The 24,203-nt window shown below is 41.2% G+C and overlaps 2 protein-coding genes across 5 annotated transcripts in view; both read right to left on the bottom strand.

The window, feature by feature from the left end:
- Nucleotides 1-1,188: 1,188 nt before the first annotated feature.
- LOC140354269 (3-keto-steroid reductase/17-beta-hydroxysteroid dehydrogenase 7-like) lies at nucleotides 1,189-3,949 on the bottom strand. The gene is made up of 9 exons (XM_072439219.1): nucleotides 3,915-3,949; nucleotides 3,511-3,723; nucleotides 3,322-3,414; nucleotides 2,980-3,094; nucleotides 2,020-2,214; nucleotides 1,838-1,951; nucleotides 1,708-1,764; nucleotides 1,420-1,518; nucleotides 1,189-1,320 (listed from the first exon to the last, which is right to left on the bottom strand). Exons 1-9 carry the CDS (start codon nucleotides 3,947-3,949, stop codon nucleotides 1,189-1,191), a joined length of 1,053 nt encoding a protein of 350 aa, XP_072295320.1.
- Nucleotides 3,950-4,139: 190 nt separating this feature from the next.
- ddr2a (discoidin domain receptor tyrosine kinase 2a) overlaps nucleotides 4,140-24,203 on the bottom strand; it is a 40,680-nt gene continuing 20,616 nt past the window's right edge. For 2 of the 4 annotated variants that reach the window (XM_072438434.1, XM_072438436.1), the window contains exons 5-17: nucleotides 13,247-13,394; nucleotides 12,576-12,678; nucleotides 11,558-11,741; nucleotides 10,451-10,691; nucleotides 10,243-10,308; nucleotides 9,927-10,063; nucleotides 9,523-9,742; nucleotides 8,478-8,695; nucleotides 8,250-8,377; nucleotides 7,989-8,186; nucleotides 7,314-7,548; nucleotides 6,154-6,303; nucleotides 4,140-5,494 (exon numbers count right to left, since the gene is read on the bottom strand). In XM_072438434.1, coding sequence (XP_072294535.1) covers nucleotides 5,339-5,494; nucleotides 6,154-6,303; nucleotides 7,314-7,548; nucleotides 7,989-8,186; nucleotides 8,250-8,377; nucleotides 8,478-8,695; nucleotides 9,523-9,742; nucleotides 9,927-10,063; nucleotides 10,243-10,308; nucleotides 10,451-10,691; nucleotides 11,558-11,741; nucleotides 12,576-12,678; nucleotides 13,247-13,394 — 2,184 coding nt within the window. In that variant the 3' untranslated portion in view covers nucleotides 4,140-5,338. The remainder of the gene's footprint in view (nucleotides 5,495-6,153; nucleotides 6,304-7,313; nucleotides 7,549-7,988; nucleotides 8,187-8,249; nucleotides 8,378-8,477; nucleotides 8,696-9,522; nucleotides 9,743-9,926; nucleotides 10,064-10,242; nucleotides 10,309-10,450; nucleotides 10,692-11,557; nucleotides 11,742-12,575; nucleotides 12,679-13,246; nucleotides 13,395-24,203) is intronic. The other 2 variants (XM_072438435.1, XM_072438437.1) reach the window with 1 other exon arrangement.

The raw sequence follows: 24,203 nt of genomic DNA, 5'->3' as shown, positions 1-24,203 counted from the left end.
CAGCACAATAATATTGTCAGTTAATTTTACTCTTTTGAGTCAAACTGGACTCGGAGGAAGCGCCGTGCATAGATAAGTGAGTGGTTTTACTTAGCTTAAAGGGTAAGTTTGACACAACAGACAGAAAGAAGGGAGAATTCAAGGGAGAATGTATGTCTTTCAAGAAAAATATGTGATGGTCCCGGCCATAATTATCTTTATTACAGCCCTGCTTTACCTTGTCAAACAAGAACAGCTACTTGGCCTACTTTTGTTCAAAAAACACAGGCCTAACACATTACAATTATGAGTAAACACTAGAATCATGTGTGTTGTAATAGAAAAATATCCTTGTATCAGTGCTTAATTCTCCTAATGCGAAATCTACATTCTTCTCTCGAGTTTGCAGGTTAAGGGCCCCGTGTGCAGTAATGTGTCCGAGTAGTTCTACTGATCCAGTCCCCACACCAGTGCAAAAGTGCTCATTACAACAAATGACAAAACATGTTAACATTCTTCACTAAAAAGAAAGAATGACGCGTGTTTGTGTTTATATAAAAGATTTCTGCTATAACTAATGCCAATAAAAGGTGCCTGGCTGCTTTAAGTCCTAATGTGATGGACGTCCCATACAGCGAGAGACTAGTCTGCTCCCAAAGTCCGACTGGGAACACAGCGATGCCCTCTTCAGTCACTAAAGCTATGATAGAGTCCTATGCACTCATGGTGATGGTAATGGGCACTTTTTTTGTCTATTTCTGTGGGATGGTTTGGGCTTTTTGTAACCCAAAACTGAGCGGCGGTGAAGGGGACTGTGATGAAGTGGACCTCGGGGACCAGGCTCACAGATGTATGGCTCCACATCTGCCAGCGCCTCCGTACTCTGAGACCTATATCAACTTTTGGGACGACACAGACAGCCTGATCGCAGCCTACAGTGGATTTCACCACGAGGAGCAGGGGATAAACAACATGGTCATAGCCACTCGTAACAGAGACTGAAGAAGACGCTGATGAAAGTACGAGGAAATCTACTGAGTACTTTTGAATTTTATTATCACACACTTTGATGACCTGTCTTGTATTAAATGCCAATGTATTTACTTTCAGACCAACCAATAAAGGGTCTTGTAATGAGCATCCTGTTATAGGTGATATTTTGAGGGCTTCTCACCAATCAAAATATCATTTTTGATCGTTATGACAGCCCTAATTTTCAATAATTTTGAAACCCGTGGATATTTTTGTCTCTTGTTGATCCTGAAGTTTCCTCTTTACTTCTCTTTCTAGTTGAAGCAATTTTTCATAGAGAACTTCTGATGTTTTCAAGTCGATATCCATCTGTAAAGAAACAAATAAGAGTACTATTAATTATCTTAAAACAAGTACTTGTAATTCTCAAATCTTTAAATGTGCCGTCAGAAATATCGCCGTCCTTACTTTCCGTGCTTGTGTGTACGTGTTCCCGAGCCCAGATGTTAAACTATGGTACTTGCTGTAAGGGTCCAGTGATTCAGGCTTTTGTTTAAACAGCCAAAACTGGAGAAGGAATTAATGCTACTTTAGTTTTAAATGCTGTGGTGTAATAAAACATACTAACACAGTAACATTACTTTTGAATGTTAGTGCACTTTCACAAAGGGCTATCATTTTATTTCTGCTTTTTGTCAATCTTTATACATTGACATCATGGTTCATGCATAGGTTCTCTTAAAGTTATTTGCTTACCAAAGCTTCAGCTCCATTTAGAGGTGTCAGAGTGAAAGTGTTGGTGAACATCCTTATCTGCAATAATGTTCGTAAATACGTAAATAATTTGAGCACAAACAGGTTTAAAATAATGAAATCTTCCATTTACAAGCCAAAAGACAGGCATCAGAAGTGTCCAAAGGAAAGCTGGGAATGATGGGAAGACTCTGTATGTGAGGTTTGTCATAACAAAACCTGGACATGTCACTGAGGAGTAGAGACCCTAAAATAACAGCATCAACTTGAGTCAAATAAAATGGAAGGGAAAAAGGTTATTTGAGAGACACTGACCTTCTGGTTATAATGACTGTTGAGGGCTAAGCTGAGCAGATCAGAAGCGTATTTGGAGGAGCTATAAGGCTGTGAGCCTCTTCTGTGCTGGACGTCCTCCAGTGAGAAGGACGAGCGCTGTGCGTTACTCGATGAGGTCCAGATCAGCTGTGATGTCTGTCCATCTTGACAGAGGACTGACTCCAGCTCCCTGAACTATTCAAACACAAGATACTATATATTGTAGCTTTAAGTTTAAATGTCAACATGCACGCTATCGTCTTCGTAGAAATTTGTCCACTACATTCTTTCAAATCCACTGGGGCAACCCACCTAGAGGAAACCCACCCATGGGGAGACACATACAAACTACATAGAAAGACCTGAGCAGCCCAGAAGCTGAGCTCAGAACAAACATACCCAGCAAGAAGGCCTCAGAAAAACTGCGTGATGATTTCACCTTTTAAATAGTTGTATAATTACCTTAAAGCAGAAACCGTAGTTGGTTATCCCTCAACTCTGTTCTTTAGCAAACATATAGCGCTCCTGGTTGTAGCACAAAGAGGCCGGGGCCACAGTTATTCCTAAAGCTGTGAAGCACCTTAATGGCACTTGTAAAGGCACATTTCCATTGTTATTGTGACATTCCTCTTGCCCTTTTAATTTTTACTCTTGTTTGTTTTGCATATCATGTGTCTGTTAAAATGTTTTTTTTTTATGTTGAGTGATGCGGCAAAACCAATTTCCCTGAGTGGGAGAGTAAAGATACCTTGACCTGGACATCAGACTCCATCAGTGTCTGCTGTGACCTGCAGGACTGGAGACTCTGACACATTCATATTTAATGAGTTTATGTTGCTAAGCAATGTGCAGATCGTGTGTCAACTATGTCTATTTCAAGGGCAGTCATCTCTTTGATTTTATTTCAGCACAAAATGGAAAATGAGGCCAAATCAGACTCAGACAGAGAATAAGACTCACCAATAGAAAGTGACCAAAGAGGTTTGTGGCAAACACTTCTTGAAAAGCATCAGGAGTAACGCTGTCTTTCTGTGTAAGGATTCCAGATCCTGTGGCAAGCATTCCTATGACTCGGCTGCAATATAAACACATTTTCAAATGATTTATTAATGATTCATATTCTGGGTGAGGCGTTGTAAGCGATTTATATTTTTGTAATTTGCACAAGTCAAAATGGAACTGAAAGTTAACGATAAAACAAGTGTTGAGTATAATTTAATTCATGAAAAAGGATGCCATTTATGTGAACAGTTTTAAAACTGAATAAAAGATAACCTGACTAAATGAACAGAACAAACATACCCATTGAGGAGGCCGTGGAAAAATGCTTTAACATCAAACTGAGGGTTTGGCATGATTCCTGCGTTCAGGTAGAGGTAGTCCAGTCGGCTATACCTGCACCATGACTGAATCGAATTAGTCATTTGTCTGAGTGGCATGAGATTGCTATATTTTAAATGTGCTGTAATTGTAGCGCTCTCGCTGTCCCACCTTAGTTTGAACTCCTGTGCTGCCCTGAGCACAGAGGCGGTGCTGCTGGTGTCCACCTGAAGCACGTCCACCTGAGCTGAAGGGTGTGAGCGGAGCAGGGCTGAGCGCGCTGTCTGGGCGCGCTGCATGTTTCTGCAGCCCAGACACAACTGGACCTCCTCATCCAGCAGCTTCTCATCCAGCAGCTTCTCACACAGGGCCAGACCAACCCCACTGTGAGGACAACAACTTTGAGATGACATGACATTTGGCTCTAGAACTCTTTAATTATGTGTGTGTGTGTGTGTGTGTGTATATATATATATGACAAGAGTACTGAATGCTCAAGGCAACAATTCACCAAGTCACAACGCATAGAAAAATTATATTTAAAAAAGTAAATATGAAAAATAACATTAGCCTACCTATTTGCGCCTGTAACCAAAACCACTTTGTTCATCCTTTTTGAGTTTTAATTCAGGATCAGAAGCAGCAGGTTTCCAGATGGACCAGCATCAGGTTGTAAATAAATGCTTGGCTCCTCCCCTGAAGTTGTCATGCGGTGCAGCTACCAGCCAATCAGTGCATGGTTTGGTCACCCTGTGTTTAATGAAACATTCACACCACCTTATAAATAAATTACACTCTCAGTTCAGCTCAGGTTTAATTCTGGCCCTGATAAAGTACAATGAAATCAACAATGGGTATACATTCATTTCACACAATCAGATACTTAATAATCCATTTACACTTTTGCCAACACGTGACACAATTGTGTAGTCCTTTTGGAGAAACTGAGCTGAAAAATAGTATTCATGTGTATTGGTCAAAAACTTTACCTCGGACTATGTAAAACCAAATGTCTTTTACTTTAGACCTTCATTATACAACAGAAATATAATACAACAGCAAACAATCTTTCTTTCTAAACACACTCAATCAGATGGGAATGTTGCCTGTTGCAGTTGTTCATGAGTATAAGATATAAAAAAAACAATTAAAACATGAACTGCTTCTATAAGAGCAGAGCAATGTGGACAAACACAAACAAGTTATAAAACTGTTATAAATATATAACACGTATAATACTAGTAAATACAGTCACATACAAGATAAAAATCACTGCAAGAAGATGTCACAGATGTTGTTTGCTGATGTGCGCAGTTTGTGAGAAGTTGAGATGACATATTTCACTCTACATTCAAGCAGTCTTCCAAAACACAACATCTGAATAGAGGTGGGAGATATATATATATATATTTTTTTAAATGCTGGTTTAAGGATATGCAAAATATAGATAGAATATTGTTGAGTGTATCGGCTGTAATTGAAACTATTAAAAATTACCTAAAAAAGCGACAGAAACATCTAGTGTAATCTTCCAAAACAAGGGTATAATTATAAGTGATATTTCTGCTCTTTTGTGGTTCATTTGACAGTCTAATCATGCTTTGTGCGATACCTCAACCAAGACATTCACAGGCACATTTTAGCACATTCTCAATGCGCTGTTAAAATATCCACATCAAGGTAATGCTAAAAAATATTGAGAAATGTATTTTTTGCCAATACAACCCACCCCTACATCAGAAACACACAATTCAATCTAAAAGTGCAGTTAAGTCATTGCTACATTTTAGTTTGGTTTCCTAAAAATGTTAGGAACGTTTAAAGTTCATGTTTTTTGCCCGTGACTCATCTCATTGTGGCGTGAAAACCATTAGAAAAAGAAAATATAGTCTTCCTTCTCTTCACACGTACAGCTCAATGTTCAGTACAAATTGGCAGTTGTAGAGTATTTTGACTGAAAAATTAGCTTAAACCTGGATCATCCACAGCCGACACGGTCCTAAACGCAGTCGTCCTCTTCAGTTAAACATGATTTGTCTAAAAGGGCTCGGTGTATTTCCAGGAAGGAGGGTCGATCTTTGGTGTTCCTCCTCCAACAGGTGAGCATGACGCTGTACAGAGCGTCCTGACACAGGACCGGCTGAGGCAGGTAGATCTACAACACAGACGGGAAACACTGATTTAAATATGTTTGCTGCATTACAGAAGTACATATTATCATGCTTAGGTTTTTCAATAACCTGTAGAATCGTTTTACAGTGACTATATGAGCAACACTTTATAATAACTGCACTTTCTTGACATAAAATCCATCATTAATTTATTGTTTATACGTTTAAAAAGAATGATTCAAGCGTAGTAAGTACTTCATTATTACTCTAATCCTATACTATATGTGCAACACTTTATAATAACTGCACTTTCATAAGTCTTGTCATAAAATCCATCATTCATTTATTGTTTATACGTTTAGAAGAATGATTCAAGCTTAGTAAGTACTTCATTATTACTCTAATCGTATTTATTTAGTTACTTCCCAGTATTCCTATTTATTAAGGACACCATACCAATCTTCATACCCACACAATATAGATAATTAATAATGGTTTTGCCTCAAATACATCATTTTAAGCACAAAATGTTTACTTGCTACATCTCAACTATATGTGTTTTAGAACATCTACACGCCACCAAAATAAATCTACCATTCAAAGTGGAAAAATAAATATTCATATGCCGGTATATTAATAATGTGTTCAAAAAGTGTAAGAAATCCCCACGGTTGCCAAGACTTTTCCTCTGTAAAGCACTGACCTGTCGTTTCTGGTCCCTGAAGAACTCTCCTGTGTTCTCGATCACCTGCTCGTCTGTGAGCTGAGAGTACGGCTGCTCTTTACAGAAGTTCAGAATCTCCCACAGAGTCACACCAAAGGCCCACACGTCACTCGCCGTGGTGAACTTACCCTGCAGCAGACAAAAGCCAAAGGTTTACGAACCGATAATAATACAGCGCGTTTGACCGGTTCGGTACAGGAAAGATGTGAGCACGGAATGGGGATGAAGTGTAGGTGAGATATTCAGCAAGAGTCAAGAATCAAGTGCCACACCCCACAATCCAAGGTAATTGCAAGTCATAAAACAAATTACAGTTTGAAGCCTTAGTTAAAATGTCAGCTAACTCTGTAATCAATATAACTGATGACAATGGAGTGTTTATTTTACCATTATTTTACCAATTATTATTAGTAGTATTATCTTGTCTTACGCTAGCTGTTTTTATTTTATTTTATTTTTGTTTTTAATTTTAATTTTTAATTTTTAATTTTTAATTTTTAATTTTTAATTTTTAATTTTTAATTTTTAATTTTTAATTTTTAATTTTTAATTTTTAATTTTCTTAATCTTTTATTTATTTTCCCCCTCCATTCCTTATTAGGAAATGAGATGTTGTACAAGTACTTGAGATGAGAGTTTTTGTTTATAAGAGTTCTTCTATTAAGAGTTAAGTTATCTGTTATCTATAAGTTATCTGTCCTTTTCTTCTGTATCTACCTACGTTGCAACAATGAAATTTCCCCATTTGTGGACAAAAAGGAATATCTTATCTTATCTTAAAGCTAAATAATAAATAAAACAAAATAAATGTTCTTTTGTGATATCCTTCGTTTTGTCCTCATTTGGTCAAATTACTGTTACTGGTCAAGCTTTAGTCATTGTTTGAGTTAAACATTTTACACACTGCATTTTTTAATATCTATCTGGCAAAACCGTTATAATAAAGTTGTAATTGCGGTACAAAGTTGGCCTGGGTAAATCATTTTGAGTTGTCAGTTTTAGACCATCTGCTTTCATTTAATTGAAAGTCCAGTGTCAACCCCAAAAAAGTTGCTGATCATGTTTTATCTTGAATTAAGCAGCTCTGCCTCTCGCACATGATCTCCTGTTGTATAGCAGTGTAGTATAGTATGTGTTACCAGCAAGATGCTCTCCCACGACATCCAGCGAATGGGCAGCACTGCCCGCCCTTGGATCCGGTAGTAGTCCCCGCTGTACAGGTTTCGGCTCATGCCAAAGTCAGCTATTTTTATGGTGTAGTTCTTTCCCACCAAACAGTTTCTGGTGGCCAGGTCGCGATGGACAAAGTTCAAGGACGACAGATACTTCATCCCTGACGCAATCTGAGTGGCCATGTAGCACAGGTTCTTGAAACTAAGGAGCAAATGAAAGACATAAATGTATAAAAATATGGCCCACTGTTAATGTTATACAGGATTAAACAGTTTGGCTTGTTGATTTGAGCATTTGGCCAGTATTAGCGTTAATGTATTGATTGTTGTAAGAGAATGAAAGTGTTTTATTTCTTCTTATGCATGAGAGGAGCAAGTACACAAAGAGGTCAAAATGTCAGTGAAGCTCTGAACGATGCTGGTGATTTACATCGACATAGAAATCCAAAGTCATAAGTCAATTTATCTGATTGAATATAAAGTATTTGTCCACGTAATAGTATCTCTGTCTATTAAATATTGTTACGATGTAGTTCTACAGTGTGCCGTAAGACAAAGAAGCTATTGTATGGTGAAACCGCGACGTAAAGACGAAGCGAATGCCACTATTATAGATAAGATGCCAGTGTTTGGTTGCTTTACCTGACAGTGGGTGCGTTGCTAAGCAGAGCCAGCTGTCCCTCCGGCTCGTGCTTTGATAAAAACTGATTGAGATCTCCGTTCTCCATGTACTCAGTGATCATGCACAGGGGGTCGCTGTAGATGCACACGGCCAAAAGACGCACGATGTTCGGGTCCTTCAGACGGGACATGATCTTTATCTCCTTCAGGAAGTCGTTTCTGAAAACAACAAGGTCAGATTAGTACAAAATATGTCAAAATAAATCATATTATAAGCTTTACCTTGCATTTTTATTTGCATCTGAGCGAAGCATCTTCACAGCCACTAAAACTGGTTCCTCCTCGGGGTAGTCAAATTTAAACTCTTTATTCATAAAGTCCTGCATCCCCTCTGCCTCACACAAGTGCACCTGAAGAGAGAGAGCAAAAGTGACTACATTAATACAGAGAAGATGAACAATTTTATTTTAAAAAAGGGTCAAAGTGTCATAACAATTAAAGAACACCAACCTCTCCAAACTGTCCCTCTCCAAGTTTTTCTTTGAAAGTCAGTAATTTTCTGGGAAACTCCTCTACGGCCACATCTTTCCCTGAGAGCAGGTCCATGGTGACTGCGGGGATGGCGTATGTGTTACCCCCGGTTACTCCCTGGAGGTTCACGATGTCGGCCTCTGCGTAGTGTGGGACGCCATCTTGGACGGCCGTGGATGTGGTGGACTTTGAGGCTGCTGTGCTGGACGCTGCAATTAAACAGGATTATTTGATTGATTATTGGAATTATATACCATAATCAGAGTTAGTTAGCTGATTAAAGAGGTATTTTTTCTGAGAAATAGATGTGCATCAATGTACACTTAAGTAATGCCACTATAGTAAACACAGACTCCAACATGAAGATGTTCTTGTTTATTGAGAACCCTGAAGTCTGCTGAACTAAACGTTTGTACTTCTGTCTGTTTTATGTTTTAGGTTTATATACCGGTATATAGTACAAATATAGTCTATGCAATATGTTTTCTGGGCCTGCAATTATTATTTTAAATATTAACAACAAATGCAGATGTCTCACTTCTCAGTCTTCTAAGATAGGGCTGTCAATAATGATTATTTTAGTGGTCGATTAATCAAACCTTTGAAACCTCTAACCCTTGAGTTTAAAGATAGTGTACGGGTTAAAAATAAAATGTATTTTTTTACTATTTATTTTCAAACATAAAACAACAACAACAAAAACCCTTTTTTCATGTTGTGGAGGGAGGGGGGAGGCGTACTACTGCAGACGCCTGTGGGTAATCTAAACCCAATGATGGCATGAGGTCTAGAGTTAAAGTCTCAGATTGTTATGCTTCACTTGCTCCTAAAGCTGTATAAATCATCTATATCGGACCTGTTCTGAATGACGCCCGGCAGGATGGTAATTGGAACATCTTGACGTTAAAATATAATCCAGACAACTACTTTGGAAACCTCTATTGTCATATGGAGACAGTAAATAATGCATACCAATAAAGCACCTTTATTTTTGCAGAATAATTTGCACATTATGTTCCTGTACCTTGCTCCTCCGAGGTCTGAGCAAACTCGGGCAGTTTAGATATGAGGCGGGATGGTTCCTGATAGTCCGGGCTCAGGGGAAAGATCCTCTCGTAGGTGGAGGTGGACTCCTGTTCACTGGCAGAACTGGACTGAGGGTCGTTGTTATGGCTGTAGGTGAACGTCTCACTCTGTATTGACAAACTAGCAGTTAGTTCATCGTCCAGCATCCGACGAGTGGCCTAGAATGAGTGAGTTATGATGAGGGAATATACTATACACTGAAGGAGGGCTAAGCAATAAATACATTTTATTTGTATACATTTAGCTCATTTACTTATACATTATTGTACCACCATAAGCGATATACTGCACCTCCTCAGAGGCTAGTGTTTTGCAAAAGAGTTCAAATTCAAATAAACTCACCTTTTCCAGCATTTTCTGCCACACCTGTCGCCACAAGATGATGACAATGATGGCCACAAGGATGAAGATAATGGCCACCAAACAACCAATCAAAATACGAGTGTTACTGTCGTCCACTTTGTGAGTAGGGTCGTCCTCTAGAGGGAGACGGAGAGAGACAGAGGGAGACAGAGAGAGACAGAGACAGAGAGAGAGAGAAGACTATAAGAGAGTGATTCTAGGTTACAGAACTTTAGAAGCTTTCTAGTAATAAAAAATGCCTTTCATTTTTGAATACTTTTTACTCCCTTTCTTCTTTATTGAAATAGGTAATTACCTGGTTGTATATTTGACGGTAATTTTGGCTTTGATGGTACCAATGTTGTGTTGTACATTGCTGTATCTGTAAAAAGTCAAACAATAAACATGACTGATTCTTAAACAGAATAAAATTGCAATGATTGATCAACCTATTTTTTGCTTGACAACATCACATCTTAAAAGTAGCATACAGTATAAACAGTGGCATTCATCCGTCTCTGCACCTGACTGGAAGGTGATCTCACTGAGGAGCATCCAGGCCTCAGAGAAGTAGAACTGGCACTTGATGGCAGAGGCCATGTGGTGGGCCAGATTCACCGTCACAAACCGCGCACTGGGGTTTGTCAGGTCCTCCACAGGACTGAAGCTCAGGGGCGAGAGCTCCCAGTCCACGTCCGACCTGAAGTAGCACACCACCTCCTTGAAGACTTTGACGTGCTTCGAAAACATGTTGTTGCAGTGGACCTATGAGGACAGACATGAACTTGAATAATGGGGGAATTTGTAAACATCTAGTAGAGTTATTTGACCATGGTCTCTGCACTGGCTCCCTGTGGCTCAGAGAATAGACTTTAAAACGGCTCTACTTGTGTACAAGTCTCTCCATGGCCTAGCACCAAAATGCATCTCAGACTTGTGTGTGCCATATAAGGATATAATATAAGAATAAGGACCTCAGGGACTGGCCTCCTGCTGGTGCCCAGAGCCAAGACCAGACACGGAGAATCTGCGTTCCAGGTCTATGGGGCAAAGGTCTGACTGTGTTTAAATCCAAGCTAAAGACTGTTTTGTTTAGCTGCGCCTATGACTGACATAATTTTACCTGGTTTTTAATATTTTAAAATACTATATTATTTTTATTCGTTATTTTACTCTGACATACATTGTTTTATTTTTTTATAAATTGCATTGTGTTTTTATTTTATATTTTTAATTGTGTTTTAAACACTGTAAAGCACTTTGAATTGCAGTTTGTATGAATTGTGCTTTATAAATAAATTTGATTTGATTTGATTTGACCTTTGGCTGACAAAGGGAAAAACAATCTTTTCATCGTGGCATCAGTTAGTATGGAATACTATAATGCATTAAGCAGCAATTGAACCTTTGTGAAAGTTGATGCATCAGAAGCAGAAAAACAGGAGGATTTGAGAAATGTCTGCAATAAATTACAGCATTTAAAAACTTAAGCTCATGTGAAGTGTTTCTGCTCTGTAGTAGTCAGAATGGCCTTAGAAAGGAAAAGTGCAACGCAAAATGCTCCATGATATTCAGGTGGTCATAATGATTTGCTTGGTTGGTGTGGTGGGCGTGTACTGCAGTGACCTCACCTTCATGGAGGTAAAGTTTCGTGTGCGGTCGAACTCAAACATGATTTCAACATATCCATTGGGAAAGCTCTCGTTGCTCCAGCCCACGTAGTCATAACCAGGCCACACGTTGTAGACATGACCGACGGTGAAATCGTCCAAACCACACACTCCGTCAGTGAGCTGGCCCAGGCCCTCCGTCATGCTGCAAAAAACACAAACAACTTTGTCAAAAAAGAAGATACCACAATCCTGAAAGAACAGTGCTCAAGCCCAAAGGCCACGGTACTTTTATTTTGTTTCTGATGTCGGCATCTTGTGGAGAAACAACCGTTTTCTAACATTGCAAAAGTAAGAAAATAACCGTGTAAGCAAAGCGTATGGGCCAACCAGCTACACACCATTTCAGACAATGTACATAATGCTTTTTTACTAATACAAATATCCTAGAAGTGTTCAAAATTTATTGTTAAATGTTGAATGTATTAGCTTAATTACAGAAGAGATAATACAACTATAAACGTATCTGCCACCTATCCAAAGACAACATTACAATAGGGTGATGGCTAATAATATCTAAAGTTCAGAATTCAAATATTCTACTCTGTATCAACCAGTGTGACTCTATGATACCTGTGGTCGACACTAGGTGGCAGCATTACAAAGCCAATTGTCACCTAATGCGTTTTGGATGATAGTCCAATTCTCTCCATTTTATTTTCCATCTCCACTTTTCCCCTGATCCTGAGGCAGTGTCATGGAGGACATTATTCACCACAACATCACCGCACCGCTGAAAAACACAGCTGTCAACAAACACAGAAGCACTGCTCTGGGCTTTCAGGCAATGCTCAACAGTGAAATGACACTCAGCTTTTACTCTATACTCATTATTTTAGCATTTACGTAAAGGTAAAAGGATAGACAGAGGATTACGTTACTACTACTAAATTACAACTACCTACTACAGTCCTGTCTTCTATTGGTACAAGTACACTCATCAAAATTCTGTGAAATATGTCTTCAAAAATGCACAGACCTGTGAACGAGCGCACCATCATAGACAGAATCATTCAGATAAACAGAAGAACCAGCCAAAGTCATGTGTTCTCCAACGGGAGAGTTATATGAGACCAGACCATCTGCAGGAGGACAAAAGGTGAGATTAACACAAATTGCGCAAACTAAAATACATGATCTAGAACATGGATAAAATAAGGACATAATAAGTGTTAAGTTGATCTCAGCTGCTTCAGAAAATATAGGGCTTGGAATCTAAAGATGCACCACAATAAAATATACAATAGTGACGTATGCCTCATGATATCAGACTGAGGAACAATTACTATACAGTACTTCACACAATAACTAACAATTAGTTTTTAAAAGGCAAAGTACAATGGTATTCCTTTGTAAAACTACTACATGCACAAGTTGTTATTTTACCATCACAATATAATAATTCTTGTATCACAAAAACAAGTTAAAGTGCACCAACAATTAACAAAATGACAATGCTGGCACAATTAAATTAGGAAAAATAAAGAAATGAATATGTATACTGATAAATAAATACTGCAGTCTGCGTTATCAATATTGCATTGCCAGAAAAAGTAAACACAACACATCTAAATATCCAAATTTAATTATAACTTACTGCTACAACTACCATCTAAAAAAAAGCGCTATAGCTTCTTTTCTTCCTCTCACCGAGCCATTCGCAGCCGTAAAGCTCCACCCTCATGCACACATTCATGGAGTGGTCCGTCACGGGCATAAACCGCACGAACCGGGCGACGATCGGCGGCTCCAGGTCCTTCAGGACGATGTCATAGGCATTTCTGTTTCCTTCAATCACCTACAACAGAAAGGCATGGAGTGGTGTAAAAGAAACTACAAATAGGAATGAACAAGTACCGGTTGTCACAAATCCCATATACCATTAAGTGGTATATGGGATTCAAATATATTCTTTTAGGCCTTTTGTCCCCGTTTTTTGTCCCTGTTCATCCAGAGTTACCACAGCACACACTGATTTGGCAGATTTGAACGCCGGATGCCCTTCCTGCTGCAACCTGCCACATATTATGACTTTGGTTGCAAGTTAAGTGAAATGTCTCGCCCAGGGACACACTCTCAAGTTGATGGGAAAAAATGCCCCCCTTCCCAATCAAATTCAATGTTTTGAATGAATAATTAGGCCCGAGCCCCAGCAGGGCGGAGGGCCTATTGCTCCCGCAACGCTGCCGAAGGCAGCGTTGCAACTGTCTGACCAAACATGCGGGCTGTGCCCGCATGTTTGGTACCCCGTCGCCCCTGGCAAGTACAGTGAATAGCCCATGCCGAAGGCATGGATCATGCATACTTGCTCCTGCTATGACAGAAATAGTAAACAATGAGTGAATGGGCGTAGCCCATTCACTCATTGTTGACAACAGCAGCGCGAAGCGCTGCATTCCTCCAAAAACCCTCCTGGCATCGTCCTGTACGCGAGAGTCCATGCCGCAGGCATGGGCCATGCTTGTATCTGCTCAAATCAATGGAAGTCTATGGGGAGTGGGCGGGGCATCCCGACGGAATAGGGAGTGACGAGCGCGTAAGCGCTCGTAATGATGATTCTACCCCATGGCGGCATCGGGAAGGCTTAGAGCTTTCAAACGATGTATCATTTGTTGTTATAGTGGAAACGGCTATATTGTTTTTGCTAAAAATATTATTAGGCCCGAGCGCCACAAGCTGGCGAGAGGCCTATTAATCTCGTAAGGCCGTGCGAAGCACGGCACGAAATCGAGCGCGAAGCGCTCGCCCACTTCCAAACACTCACTAACGCACTCCTTCACTCATGCACGCCCCGTGCATACTAATTGGTAGTAGGAAAATGGAACATTACCGTTGTAAACGGGCGAAGCCCGTGCAAAAGTGCGCACTAAACGAGCATTTTACATTGAGGGGATGTAAAATGGGGATGACGACCGCGAAGCGGTCGTCATCCCCATATAAAGCACTCATTTGCGCTAAGTACCTCACGAATACGTTCCCCATCTCTTGCATGTTCCGTGCATATAAGCATGTAATGCAAAAATTGAACATTATTACTGTATAGAGGGCCAAAAACACAAAGTGGGCGGAGCCCACTCAAAATTTAACGAAAGTACCCGTCAGTGACCAGGGACCCACACCATGAGGTAGGAAAGCGCGAGCGCTTTCCGAAAATGTATAGTTTATGATATTTAGGCCCGAGCCCCAGCAGGGCGGAGGGCCTATTGCTCCCGCAACGCTGCCGAAGGCAGCGTTGCAACTGTCTGACCAAACATGCGGGCGCAGCCCGCATGTTTGGTGCCCCGTCGCCCCTGGCAAGTACAGTGAACTAGCCCATGCCGAAGGCATGGATCATGCATACTTACTCCTGCTATGACAGAAATAGTCAACAATTTGTGAATGGGCGTAGCCCATTCACAAATTGTTGACAACAGCAGCGCGAAGCGCTGCATTCCTCCAAAAACCCTCCTGGCATCGTCCTGTACGCGAGAATCCATGCCGCAGGCATGGGCCATGCTTGTATCTGCTCAAATCAATGGAAGTCTATGGGGAGTGGGCGGGGCATCCCGACGGAATGGGGAGGGACGAGCGCGTAAGCGCTCGTAATGATGATTCCACCCCATGGCGGCATGGGGAAGGCTTAGAGCTTTCAAACGATGTATAATTTGTTGTTATAGTGGAAACGGCTATATTGTTTTTGCTAAAAATATTATTATTTTTATTTTTCTTGTTCTTCTGCTTTTTGATCTCTAATTTGACCCCCTGAACATGCTCAAAAACTCACCAAACTTTGCCCAAAATTCAGAATCGGCGAAAAATTTGATTTTTTCTGGGCCATTTTTTTTTTCGTTAAAAAATGGCGCGACAGCGCCACCGACAAAAGTCAAAATACATTGCGCCTATGGGAGACGCCCCGAGGTCAACTTTGGCGTAAAGCTACGAAATTCGGGACACGCATTCCTCTCGTGAGGACGAACAAAAAAAATCATTGTGGCCACGCCCCCAGACTTACCCTATGGCCGCCATCTTCCTTTGAAAATGAAAACACGCTGTGTTAGCCATTTTGTTCACGTCAAACTTTGACGAACTCCTCCTAGGGCGTTTTGCCCACCGACTTCAAAATCGGCGTACGTCCTCTGGACAAGTGGGGCATCTAAAGTTATAAAATTTTTTGAGATACCTTTAACGGTCTGTGTGCGGCGCAGCCGCAAAGTTGGACAACTTATTTTGGAATATTGCAGATCTAAAAATTGCTCCCATTTGATCAAAACCAGTCCGATTAGGACCAAATTTGAATCAGTTGTTAAACTTTCTAGTTTGGACCAGTTTAGGCTGACAAAATTGAAATGGCCGCGATAGCGCCCCCTACAGAGTGACCTTTAAATTAACATTGAAGGTCAAAAATTAGTTTTACCAAAATTGTCTAAACTTTACCCAAAATTCTATTTTGCCGTCCCGATCACAAAAGCCAATCACAAAAATGCCTAAATTTTTACGGCGTAGTCGTAGCGATGACAGAAACCTCCCATGTTATCCCTATGGGAAAACCGCAAAATCTCTCAAATTACCACATTTTTATGTTTTACACTTCAACGAACTCCTCCTAGTGCGTTTTGCCCACCAACCTCAAAATCGGTGTACGTCCTCTAGACAAGTGGTGCATCTAAAGTTATCCAAATTTTAAGGATAACTTTTACGGTCTCTGTGCGACGGAGCCGCAAACGTTTCCCAGAATTCTGACTATTTGGCCTTCAGAGTGGCCTATAAACAATAGAGTTTTTCCAAATGACATGACATTTTGCACTAAATTCTAATTTGCCATCCTGATCATACAAGTATGAGAGCCAAAGTCATATTTTGTACGGCGTAACCGTAGCGTTGACAGAAACATCCCATGTTATCCTTATGGGAAAATCGTAGAATCGCTCAAATCACCACATTTTTACACTTCACACTTTAACAAACTCCTCCTAGGGCGATTGTCCGATCAAGCTCATATTTGGAGAAAATCATCTACACAAGCGAGCCATCAAAACGTATCCATATTTTGATTCTAAGTGCTACGGTCTCTGTGTGGCGGACCCGCAAATATATGTCAGAAATGGGAAAACAGCGAAATCTCCAAAATGACCACATTTTCACGCTTCACACTTTCACCAACTCCTCCTAGGCCGATTGCCCGATCAAGCTCATATTTGGGGAAATCATCTACACAAATGGGGCATCAAAAGTTATCCATATTTTGATTTTAAGTGCTACGGTCTCTGTGCCGTGGAGCTGCAAATATACTGTCACAAATGGGAAAAACGCCAAATCCTTGAAATGTTCACATTTATGCTTCACACTTTAATGAACTCCTCTGTGGGCAATAGCTCGATCAAGCTCATATTTGGGAAATATAATCTACACAAGCGGAGCATCAAAAGTTATCCATATTTTTATTCCAAGTGTCACGGTCTCTGTGCGCTGGAGCTGCACATTTGACCGACATTTGTGTTCATTTGCACTGGTTAAGCACAGCATTGTACATGTCCAATGTGTCGCTGTCTTAGTTCTTAGACAATTGCGTTAGCGCCATCTCTGTAAAATGCAGAGAGCAGAGTCGGAAGGCCGGCGGCCCGCGAGGGCCGTTGGATGCCGCTTGCGGCTTTAATTAGGCCCGAGCGCCACAAGCTGGCGAGAGGCCTATTAATCTCGTAAGGCCGTGCGAAGCACGGCTGCGAAAGTGCGCACGTAGTGCGCACGAAATCGAGCGCGAAGCGCTCGCCCACTTCCAAACACTCACTAACGCACTCCTCCACTCATGCACGCCCCGTGCATACTAATTAGTTGTAGGAAAATGGAACATTACCGTTGTAAACGGGCGAAGCCCGTGCAAAAGTTCGCACTAAACGAGCACTTTACATTGGGATGACGACCGCTTCGCGGTCGTCATCCCCATATAAAGCACTCATTTGCGCTAAGTAGCTCACGAATACGTTCCCCATCTCTTGCATGTTCCGTGCATATAAGCATGTAATGCAAAAATTGAACATTATTACTGTATAGAGGGCCAAAAACACAAAGTGGGCGGAGCCCACTCAAAATTATCGAAAGTACCCGTCAGTGACCAGGGACCCACACCATGAGGTAGGAAAGCGCGAGCGCTTTCCGAAAATGTATAGTTTATGATATTTGAAAAATGGGAAACATTGTTTTCGCATCGGAATATTATTCTTTCTTTCTTTCTTTCTTTCTTTCTTCTTCTTCTCGGGACCAACCCCCCTATTTTTCACCCAGTGAACATTGACGAAAAGTCACAAAAATTTGCACACCTCTAAAAATCGTGCCTCTCTACATTCTGGCTATTTCCCTTTTCTAAAATAAAAAAAATTGGCGCGTCAGCGCCACCAAATGTACCAAAAATGCATTGAGAGATGGGAAATGACCCAAAAAAAATCTGATCGTAGAATCATGAAATTTGGCGCAGAGGTAGATGGTGACAAGAGAAGTAAAAAATATTATTACGGCAACGCCGTCCCCCGAACCAAATGTCGGCCATATTGCTTCAAAAATGGCTAAACATGACTTCGGAGTCTTTCCAAACGTCGTACTTTTACGAACTCCTCCCAGGGCGTTGGCCCTAAAAAGCTGAAATTTGGTGAAAATGCTACTAAGGAGTGGGACATCAAAAGTTATCCAAATTACATTGATACCTCTCACGGTCTCTGTGCGGCGAAGCCGCAAACTGTAACTAAAATTTCAGAAATCTCCCATATTTAAAATTTCTGCCGTTTGCGCAGATAAAGTCCGAATTGCGTCAAATTAGAATCAGTTGTTAAACTCTTTGCCCTAAACCTACTTGAAGTGAAATAAATTCATTTGGCGCCACAGCGCCCCCTACAGATTTTATATGGAGGTTAAATGTTTAGTTTTGCGAAATTATATGAAATTTGACACACAACTCAATTTTAGCATCCCCATCAAAAAAGTCAATGAGACCCATGTCATAATTGTTATGGCGTTGCCGTAACGATGACCGAAACCTCCCATGTTATTCCAATGGGGCCAGAACATGTTTACACTTTAGACTTTCACAAACTCCTCCCAGGGCGTCAGCCCTATTAACCTGAAATTTGGTGAGACTCATCTTCAGGACCATCAAAAGTTATCCACATTTTCATTCAAAGAGTCACGGTGTCTGTGCGGCAAAGCCGCACATTTTGCCAAGAATTCAAAATAAAATTGCTTTTTGATGGTAAAACAAAGGGGAGAACATGTGACAGCGTCACAGATTCAGCAGTAGGCGTGATAAAAGGACAATTGGGGCGCGTTAGCGCCCCCTCCTCTTGCGGCGTGGCGGCGGTGTGGCGGCGGCGTGGCGAGGGCCGATCATTGCCGCTTGCGGCTATATTTATTTTTCTTGTTCTTCTTCAGCGCTTTGATCTCTAATTTGACCCCCTGAACATGCTCAAAAACTCACCAAACTTTGCCCAAAATTCAGAATCGGCGAAAAATTTTATTTTTTCTGGGCCATTTTTTTTTTCGTTAAAAAATGGCGCGACAGCGCCACCGACAAAAGTCAAAATACATTGCGCCTATGGGAGACGCCCCGAGGTCAACTTTGGCGTAAAGCTACGAAATTCGGGACACGCATTCCTCTCGTGAGGATAAACAAAAAAAATCATTGTGGCCACGCCCCCAAACTTACCCTATGGCCGCCATCTTCCTTTGAAAATGAAAACAAGCTGAGTTAGCCATTTTGTTTACGTCAAACTTTGACGAACTCCTCCTAGGGCGTTTTGCTCACCGACTTCAAAATCGGCGTACGTCCTCTGGACAAGTGGGGCATCTAAAGTTATTCAATTTTTTGAGATACCTTTTACGGTCTGTGTGCGGCGCAGCCGCAAAGTTGGACAACTTATTTTGGAATATTGCACATCTAAAAATTGCTCCCATTTGATCAAAACGAGTCCGATTAGGACCAAATTTGAATCAGTTGTTAAACTTTCTAGTTTGGACCAGTTTATGATGACAAAGTTGAAATGGGCGTGATAGCGCCCCCTACAGAGTGACCTTTAAATTAACATTGAAGGTCAAAAATTAGTTTTACCAAAATTGTCTAAACTTTACCCAAAATTCTATTTTGCCGTCCCAATCACAAAAGCCAATCAGACAAATGCCTTATTTTTTACGGCGTAGACGTAGCGATGACAGAAACCTCCCATGTTATCCCTATGGGAAAACCGCAAAATCTCTCAAATATCCACATTTTTATGTTTCACACTTTAACAAACTCCTCCTAGTGCGTTTTGCCCACGAACCTCAAAAACGGTGTACGTCCTCTAGACAAGTGGGGCATCTAAAGTTATCCAAATTTTAAGGATAACTTTTACGGTCTCTGTGCGACGGAGCCGCAAACGTTTCCCAGAATTCTGACTATTTGGCCTTCAGAGTGGCCTATAAACAATAGAGTTTTTCCAAATGACATGATATTTTGAACAAAATTCTAATTTGCCATCCTGATCATAAAAGTATGAGAGCCAAAGTCATATTTTGTACGGCGTAACCGTAGCGTTGACAGAAACATCCCATGTTATCCTTATGGGAAAATCGTAGAATTGCTCAAATCACCACATTTTTACGCTTCACACTTTAACAAACTCCTCCTAGGGCGATAGCCCGATCAAGCTCATATTTGGAGAATATCATCTACACAAGCGGGGCATCAAAACTTACCCATATTTTGATTCTAAGTGCTACGGTCTCTGTGTGGCGGACCCGCAAATATATGTCAGAAATGGGAAAACAGCGAAATCTCTAAAATGACCACATTTTTACGCTTCACACTTTAACAAACTCCTCCTAGGGCGATAGCCCGATCAAGCTCATATTTGGGGAAAATCATCTACACAAACGGGGCATCAAAAATTTGTCATATTTTGATATTAAGTGGTACGGTCTCTGTGCCGTGGAGCTGCAAATATACTGTCACAAATGGGAAAAACGCCAAATCCTTGAAATGTTCACATTTACACTTCACACTTTAACAAACTCCTCCGTGGGCAATAGCTCGATCAAGCTTTACTTTGGGAAATATCATCTACACAAGCGGATCATCAAAAGTTATCCATATTTTTATTCTAAGTGCTACGGTCTCTGTGCGGCGGCGCAGCAAATTTGACTGACACTTGTGTTGATTTGCACTGGATTGGCCATGTCCAATGTGTCGCCGTCTGTCAAGTTCTTTTTTAATTCAACACACAATAAGGGCGCCATCTTTATCAAGTCAAAAGCGCAGAGTCGGAAGGCCGGCGGCCCGCGAGGGCCGTTGGATGCCGCTTGCGGCTTTAATTATTTTTATTAGGCCCGAGCGCCACAAGCTGGCGAGAGGCCTATTAATCTTGTAAGGCCGTGCGAAGCACGGCTGCGAAAGTGCGCACGTAGTGCGCACGAAATCGAGCGCGAAGCGCTCGCCCACTTCCAAACACTCACTAACGCACTCCTTCACTCATGCACGCCCCGTGCATACTAATTAGTAGTAGGAAAATGGAACATTACCGTTGTAAACGGGCGAAGCCCGTACAAAAGTGCGCACTAAACGAGCACTTTACATTGAGATGACGACCGCGAAGCGGTCGTCATCCCCATATAAAGCACTCATTTGCGCTAAGTAGCTCACGAATACGTTCCCCATCTCTTGCATGTTCCGTGCATATAAGCATGTAATGCAAAAATTGAACATTATTACTGTATAGAGGGCCAAAAACACAAAGTGGGCGGAGCCCACTCAAAATTAACGAAAGTACCCGTCAGTGACCAGGGACCCACACCATGAAGTAGGAAAGCGCGAGCGCTTTCCGAAAATGTATAGTTTATGATATTTGAAAAATGGGAAACATTGTTTTCGCATCGGAATATTCTTCTTCTTCTTCTTCTTCTTCTCGGGACCAACCCCCCTATTCTTCACCCAGTGAACATTGACGAAAAGTCACAAAAATGTTCACACCTCTAAAAATCGTGCCTCTCTACATTCTGGCTATTTCCCTTTTCTAAAATAAAAAAAATTGGCGCGTCAGCGCCCCCAAATGTACCAAAAATGCATTGAGAGATGGGAAATGACCCAAAAAAAATCTGATCGTAGAATCATGAAATTTGGCGCAGAGGTAGATGATGACAAGAGAAGTAAAAAATATTATTACGGCAACGCCGTCCGCCCAACCAAATGTCGGCCATATTGCTTCAAAAATGGCTAAACATGACTTCGGAGTTTTTCCAAACGTCGTACTTTTACGAACTCCTCCCAGGGCGTTGGCCCTAAAAAGCTGAAATTTGGTGAAAATGCTACTGAGGAGTGGGACATCAAAAGTTATCCAAATTACATTGATACCTCTCACGGTCTCTGTGCGGCGAAGCCGCAAACTGTAGCTAGAATTTCAGAAATCTCCCATATTTAAAATTTCTGCCGTTTGCGCGGATAAAGTCCGAATTGCGTCAAATTAGAATCAGTTGTTAAACTCTTTGCCCTAAACCTACTTGAAGTGAAATAAATTCATTTGGCGCCACAGCGCCCCCTACAGATTTTATATGGAGGTTAAATGTTTAGTTTTGCGAAATTATATGAAATTTGACACACAACTCAATTTTAGCATCCCCATCAAAAAAGTCAATGAGACCCATGTCATAATTGTTATGGCGTTGCCATAACGATGACCGAAACCTTCCATGTTATTCCAATGGGGAAATCGCCAGAACATGTTTACACTTTAGACTTTCACAAACTCCTCCCAGGGCGTCAGCCCTATTAACCTGAAATTTGGTGAGACTCATCTTCAGGTGTGGACCATCAAAAGTTATCCACATTTTCATTCAAAGAGTCACGGTGTCTGTGCGGCAAAGCCGCACATTTTGCCAAGAATTCAAAATAAAATAGCTTTTTGATGGTAAAACAAAGGGGAGAAGATTCAGATTCAGCAGTAGGCGTAATAAAAGGACAATTGGGGCGCGTTAGCGCCCCCTCCTCTTGCGGCGTGGCGGCGGTGTGGCGGCGGCGTGGCGAGGGCCGATCATTGCCGCTTGCGGCTATATTTTATCTTGTTCTTCTTCAGCGCTTTGATCTCTAATTTGACCCCCTGAACATGCTCAAAAACTCACCAAACTTTGCTCAAAATTCAGAATTGGCGAAAAATTGTATTTTTTCTGAGCCATTTTTTTTTTCGTTAAAAAATGGCGCGACAGCGCCACCAACAAAAGTCAAAATACATTGCGCCTATGGGAGACGCCCCGAGGTCAACTTTGGCGTAAAGCTACGAAATTCGGGACACGCATTCCTCTCGTGAGGACAAAAAAAAAATGTTATTGTGGCCACGCCCCCAGACTTACCCTATGGCCGCCATCTTCCTTTGAAAATGAAAACACGCTGTGTTAGCCATTTTGTTCACGTCAAACTTTGACGAACTCCTCCTAGGGCGTTTTGCCCACCGACTTCAAAATCGGCGGACGTCCTCTGGACAAGTGGGGCATCTAAAGTTATCCAATTTTTTGAGATATCTTTTACGGTCTGTGTGCGGCGCAGCCGCAAAGTTGGACAACTTTTTTTGGGATATTGCACATCTAAAAATTGCTCCCATTTCATCAAAACCAGTCCGATTAGGACCAAATTTGAATAAGTTGTTAAACTTTCTAGTTTGGACCAGTTTAGGCCGACAAAATTGAAATGGGCGCGATAGCGCCCCCTACAGAGTGACCTTTAAATTAACATTGAAGGTCAAAAATTAGTTTTACCAAAATTGTCTAAACTTTACCCAAAATTCTATTTTGCCGTCCCGATCACAAAAGCCAATCACAAAAATGCCTAAATTTTTACGGCGTAGTCGTAGCGATGACAGAAACCTCCCATGTTATCCCTATGGGAAAACCACAAAATCTCTCAAATTACCACATTTTTATGTTTTACACTTTAACGAAGTCCTCCTAGTGCATTTTGCCCACCAACCTCAAAATCAGTGTACCTCCTCTAGACAAGTGGTGCATCTAAAGTTATCCAAATTTGAAGGATAACTTTTACGGTCTCTGTGCGACGGAGCCGCAAACGTTTCCCAGAATTCTGACTATTTGGCCTTCAGAGTGGCCTATAAACAATAGAGTTTTTCCAAATGACATGACATTTTGCACTAAATTCTAATTTGCCATCCTGATCATACAAGTATGAGAGCCAAAGTCATATTTTGTACGGCGTAACCGTAGCGATGACAGAAACATCCCATGTTATCCTTATGGGAAAATCGCTCAAATCACCACATTTTTACGCTTCACACTTTAACAAACTCCTCCTAGGGCGATTGTCAGATCAAACTCATATTTGGGGAAATCATCTACACAAACGGGGCATCAAAAGTTATCCATATTTTGATTTTAAGTGGTACGGTTTCTGTGCCGTGGAGCTGCAAATATACTGTCACAAATGGGAAAAACGCCAAATCCTTGAAATGTTCACATTTACGCTTCACACTTTAACAAACTCCTCCTAGTGCGTTTGGCCCACCGATCTCAAAATCGGTGTACCTCCTCTAGACAAGTGGGGCATCTAAAGTTATTCAAATTTTATGGATAACATTTACGGTCTCTGTGCAGCTGAGCCGCAAACTTT

The sequence above is a fragment of the Eucyclogobius newberryi genome, unplaced genomic scaffold (assembly GCF_026437365.1).
Source record: "Eucyclogobius newberryi isolate DKJ021-1_F unplaced genomic scaffold, fEucNew1.0.hap1 SCAF_9, whole genome shotgun sequence".
Classification (NCBI taxonomy): domain Eukaryota; kingdom Metazoa; phylum Chordata; class Actinopteri; order Gobiiformes; family Gobiidae; genus Eucyclogobius; species Eucyclogobius newberryi.
This window is presented reverse-complemented; position numbering and strand designations above follow the sequence as displayed.